General features: G+C 35.7%; 1 protein-coding gene across 1 annotated transcript in view; it reads left to right on the plus strand.

Annotated features, from left to right (window-relative positions):
* The window catches only part of GRIA2 (glutamate ionotropic receptor AMPA type subunit 2), a 155,947-nt gene that overhangs the window by 146,345 nt on the left and 3,602 nt on the right, over window positions 1–6,000 (plus strand). The window contains exon 13 of the mRNA XM_057726733.1: window positions 5,876–6,000. This exon is cut by the window's right edge and continues 123 nt beyond it. Within this exon, the coding sequence (XP_057582716.1) occupies window positions 5,876–6,000 (125 nt within the window). The remainder of the gene's footprint in view (window positions 1–5,875) is intronic.

The following is a 6,000-nucleotide window of genomic DNA, read 5'->3' on the forward strand; positions in this document are numbered from 1 at the left end:
TGTATTCGGAAATTATTTAGAACTCCCATGCTGGCAAAAAAATGTTTTGCTGACATTGTGAGAAAGCGTTCGATACTCTATTAGAAATTAGTAAATAAAGTGTTTTTGTTTTTGTTTTTTTTTTGTTTTTTTGGAATGTGAACTGTGTAAGAGTTAATAGACTAAACAGTGAGGAAAGTCTGCAAGGCAGCACCTGTATTTTCTATTAATTCTCGAATAAATGTGTATGTTTCATAAGGATAATAACCATTTTCTTTAAAAAGTTGCTTTTTCCTAACAAAGCAAAGGCTTGTTTAACTGGTAGAAAAATCAATACCTGTGTTACCATAAATGAGGAAGAAATAAAACTATATTAAAATGATGGTTGGCTTCTTTCACAAGAAAAGGAAGCCATCTTTTTCTTAGATTTAATTATATCAGGTGCATTTACTTTATACAGAACTTTTACTCAATAGTACTAGACACGGGGCATATTTTCTCTCTAAGTGAATAGGAAAATTATTTTCTATGAAATATTAGTCACATTATATCCCTATGACTAATATCAAAGTATGGGAAGCGATTAGAATGTTATGTTCAAAGAGCCTTGACTCCCTAAGAAGCACAAGGTAATGAGTGTTGTCCTGACCAAGCTGTCATTTATCTCCTCTTAACAAGGCATCATTTACCTCTTCATCAAAATATGGTGGCAGATGCCATCCTGAAGAAATTCACTTCACTTTATCATACTTCCTGAAAGAGTAGTTTCCTTGATTTAATATGTAAACTTAGAAAATGCATGTTCCCTTGCCTAGCTGTGGTTGAGACCTAAATTTTCAGAGAGGTGGGAAAGGAAATTGTAACGATCTCTGAGAAAGACTTAGAACTTTAACCTAAGGCCATCTTGGAAATGGCCGTCTTGGAAATGGAGATTGGAAACCAGCATCCAGTCCTTCATTTTCCTTCTTCATTGCATTGTTCTCTTCTCTCCAGACCAGAACTCAGACTAGTGTTATGAATGGTAGCAAAATATGTGGTTTACTTATAAAGTCAGTATGGTTTACTTGTGTTTTCTCTTCCACATGCTAAAATATGCTCAGGTTTAGGCATTGCTAATGAAGGTGGTGGTCATCATTGCTTGGCGCTCATTTTTGAAGTCCACACAAAGAGGCTGATTGAATCAATTTGATTAGTATTTGACTTGCATTTTTCAGACAATTGCCTAAATTTTCTGGATGCTTTTGGTGTAGAATAATGTCTGTAACATGAATTGCTGAAATACGGAATTTTAATAGGAAATTCTATGTATATGCATTACCTTAGTTGACCACATGGGGTTTTATTAACCCAGGGGAAAAAAATCCTCATTTTTTTTTTTTTTTCTTCTAGTCCATTTGTAAATATATTCTAAGAAATGAGTAGTTAAGAGGCAGAGTGGTTAGGGAGACTGTAGTGTGCTTTCCAGTGTATCAATAGCCCAGTAACTCATAAATTAGACCAAATTAAACATTGTTACAATCTGTCTTGGCAATAAAAATAACGGTAAATTGTCATTCAGGCTCTTGGATGGAAAGCCTCCGGGAGAATTTCACTTTGTCTTTGGATTGCTTTCCTGCTGGTTACTTGTTTGATTGCTATGTTTTTGGAGAACAGGTTTTCCAGGCATTGCCTATTTAGCTATTTAGTTCAGACTAACAATGTTTCTGATATCATCAATATAAATTAAACACAGATCCCTTGAACTTTTTCTCAGTAAAAAATGTAGTCAGATTTTTCCTATTCTTTTTGAAGGCCACTAGAAAGCTCAAATCAATAAATTCCTTATAATGAATGATAGTTTTCAACATAACAGAATTGTACTGTTCATGAATAACCTTACTTGCACATCTTTGGCCAAATCTGTTCAAACAAATTTTCTTGAACAGATATGGTTATGAATATATTCCATTAACTTTGTTAAGGAAGTAAACAGTAAACTAACACCTGAGAGACAAATGAATTAACCTATTGTGAAAAAAAAAGTATATCTTTCAAAAATTCTGACCATGAAAATAATTACTTTGAGCTTTATGCAAATCAGCAATGTGTATTTTAAGATCTTAGATAATTTATAGATGTTATTAATACAAAATGATACCACAAAATCCTGCTCAGTTAAAAAAATGCCATGTTATCATACATGTGAAACCTGATCATAAAAAGTGTCTGATTTAACTTAATAGAAGCTTGTAGACAAAACCACGAAGACAGGGATGGAGTAACTTATTAAAACACTGTATAGTTGTGTGCATTTTTTTCCTAGATTGCACGTTAAAATCCTTTGTGCCTTAGAAAGAATATTCTATTTATAACATTGAGAAATATTTTTAAACTAATTGGAAAATATTTATGAATGAAACAGGCAATTTCATTTCACTTAGTGAATATTAGCTTTGACGCGATTAAGGTCATTTAAATGTCCCCTCAAAACTTTAGTCTTTAAAGAGAAGTTATCTTGAGTTTAATTTCTGTTTTTCCTTTTACTTCATTGCTATTTTTTGGATTTTATAGGAAGAGCATCTATATTTATAAAGCATTTAATGTAATATTTTAATGATCCAAAATTGATATATCAAACTTGGAATAATTGACATGTTTAATGTTTAATTTTATAAAATAACTGTGTAATTTCATTTTGAAACCTACCAGCCTATGATTTTGTGGCAAAACATTTTGATATTGTTTCTGAACTCAGGTTCAGCTGCTTGCCACTCAAAAACCAATAATTAGAGATGAAAGTGTTGGTAGAAAGAAAGTCGCTTTAATCAGAAAACCCAGCAGTCTGGGGAGAAGGTGGACTCCTGTCTAGAGACCAACTCTGAAGAGTCTGTTCAGTCATGATAGGGAAAGGGAAAAATGGGGGGAAAATCTCAGTGAATCATTGAGGCAGGAGGTTGGCTTCTGCATCATTCTCCATGGTGTGCAGGCTGGCAGACTCTTCATATTATCTTATCCGTGTGATCTGCCAGCAGAATCGCTAAGGGGGCTGCTGGGGGTAGAGAGCTAGTCATTTTTAACTGTTCAGTTCTTCATTCTTACTTCTTTTTATCTAGGAAAAGAATCAACAAGTTAGGCAAGGCATGTTGTGCATTCAGGAGAGCCTAAGTCAGGAGTTAGTTTTTTTGTTTTGTTTTGTTTTGTTTTATAAGCTTGTTATGGGAGTATAATTGCTTTACACTGTTGTACCAGTTTCTGCTGTACAACAAAGTGAATCAGCTGTATTTATACATATATCCCCATATCCCCTCCCTCCTGCGATTCCTTCCCACCCTCCCTATCCCACCCCTCTAAGTCATCACCAATCATGGAGGAGTTAGTTTTAATTGCTTAGTGACCTCATTCCTATAATTAGATTTTTAAGGTTATAGGGGGACAGAAATGGGCAAACAGGAAAGGGGCAAACAAGCTGCTTTCAGTTCCCCACTGTCAAACATCATTCCATTTCTACGGGGTCATGGGTGAAGGTCCGTCTTCTGTTCATGCTGATCTAGGGCGCTGTATTCTGAGTGGAAGATGATGACATGGGTCTGTAGCATCTCTTTATTGACAATTTTAGTTGCCCACTTACATATACAGGTGGAGCAAGCTGCAGTTATGTTGATGCCCACAAAGGTATAGATTAATATGAGCAATAGTGTTAATCCCATTCTCTTGAGGCCAGTTCTTGGAATTATACTAGCCATAGATTCAGTACTGCTCAAGCTGGAGAAGCTCCTGTCATGACTACAGTCTGGTCATCATGCATTCAGCTTTTTCTCCCTCTCTGGTGGCAGTTACAGTACCTATAAAACAACTCGGTAGTGTGCATCAGACACTCTGTGACTCTGTCGTCCTAATCATTAACTGCTCGAGCCCGCTCTTTTGTGGCTCAGAGAGGCCTGGGAGACTTCAGCTTTTCTGTAGACAAGAGGCAAGGGACGTGGAGGGGGCCTTTGTACTTGGGCGGGGTGGGGGGAGGCTGCAGAGTTCTGCTTGGTTCCAGCATCACTAGTTTTTTGTGGGAATTCACATACAAAGAGATCTTGAGGTTTAATAATATCTCATGATATATAATCAAAGGCAGATATTGTAGCATCTTCCAATTTGGTAGAGAACACGAGGGCAGAATATAGGCGAATAAAGCAATGTCTTCACCAGTAGGCAAAGATGCAGATAAAGCAAAAATAGTCTTATTTTTTCTAACCAATTCCAGAATATTCAGTTAGCATACTTAATTATGAACCTTTATGTGCAAAATATTGTGCCATTCCCTATGATCACGAAAATAACATTTCCCTAGTTGGGGTATTGGTGGAGATTTCATTCTTGTAGATGTGTTTTCACAACAGAGAGGAAGCCTGATGGACTAGGTAATGACATTTTAAATCTATAAACTCAAGAAGGGGAATTGTTTAGAAATAGAAATAGGTTTAAGAGTGGTTTAGGTACATTATTAGAGGATTGACACTATTAAAGAATAAGAAACTTTTATAAATTTGGGAGGAAAGTACTTTTGGGGAAGGACATCTGGGTCTTTTCACAGCCCAGACAATGGGGCTGACATAACCTATGGGCTGCCTCAGTACTGCAGCCCCTATTCACGTGGGGACAATAAAAAATGCAGCCAGTGTCTGCGCATCTCTCCCTGTTGCGTGTATTCTAAACTTCAGTGATATAAGCCTTCTCCGTGCTTTATTTACTCTTAACCCTGAATTTTCACAGAAATACAGTGCTTTCACATATACGTAAATCTGCCCTCATCTCTAGGGCAGCATTTTAAGCAAATTTGGGTTTATATTATGTCTACTTATGATGAATTGATTTATTATTGCATTTTCTATGATAAAGGTTATATTTAATTCCTCAGAGTAAAAAACAAACAAAAACAAAAAGCCTCAAAGCCTCATGAATCTTTAAAGGAAATTTTCAAGTTCAAGTTTCCATTTCAAACCTCCTATATTAGGATAAAAAAAGGGGTTATTCACAGACACTTTCCCATGAGGGACGAAAGTCAGTTGGGAAAACTGTGAATAGAAAAATAAGCAAACATTCAAATGCTATGACTTTCCAATTCTGCTTGGCTTTCTTTTTACTCTGAAGAAAGTATTCAATGATACTGTTGAGGTCTATCTTTGCTTTCGAGTCACCTAATGTTTAAGATAAATATTCCCTCAATTATACTGCTGCAATTAGGCCTTCCTTATTTTTCAAACATGTCAACCTTAAGAATGTGTTTTCTTTTTTGATTTTTTCAGTACATATTGTAATAAACAGTATTTTGGTGCTTAAACATTCAATAAACATTTTCTCTTTAATTAAAATAAAATTTTAATGCTGGAAGGATATTTCTTTGAAAAATCAGTGTTATTCTAGAAGCATTTGAGTCAGTATCTAATAGAGGTTTCCAGTATTATTTTCTTTATTCTCTAGATAATGGGCATTACGTTAGTATCTTACTTGTATATGCCTGACCAGTTAACACAGACTCCTGCTCTGCCTGTAACTAGGAATAGATCATTTAGGATTTTAGCAGTGAGGATTTCCTTTTGCTTGTCTCTTAATTTGAATTATTCCTAGGGGTATTGTACTGTATTTTTCAACTTATTTTGTCATGTTACCTTTTCAGATCCCTTCTGGAGGGCATGGTATTTTATTTACAGCTAAAATGTACCATAATGACATACGAGGTCCTTGTAAAGGGAAATGTTTTGGACATAATAAGAAAAGTTATTAAGGATAAAATGTTAAAAGATGGAGACTGGTCCGTATTCTGTGTACCATCTATGATTGTTTGGAAAAGTCCTGCCTTCCTGTGTGTTTTCTCAAAAATATTTAGGGTCATTTCTGAACTGTACCTGGTACCTCTGTTTTTCCCCAGAGATCTAAAATTGCAGTGTTTGATAAAATGTGGACCTACATGAGAAGCGCAGAGCCCTCTGTGTTTGTGAGGACGACAGCCGAAGGGGTGGCCAGAGTGCGCAAGTCCAAAGGAAAATACGCCTA

Source organism: Hippopotamus amphibius, chromosome 3 (genome assembly GCF_030028045.1).
Source record: "Hippopotamus amphibius kiboko isolate mHipAmp2 chromosome 3, mHipAmp2.hap2, whole genome shotgun sequence".
In the NCBI taxonomy this organism is placed as follows: domain Eukaryota; kingdom Metazoa; phylum Chordata; class Mammalia; order Artiodactyla; family Hippopotamidae; genus Hippopotamus; species Hippopotamus amphibius.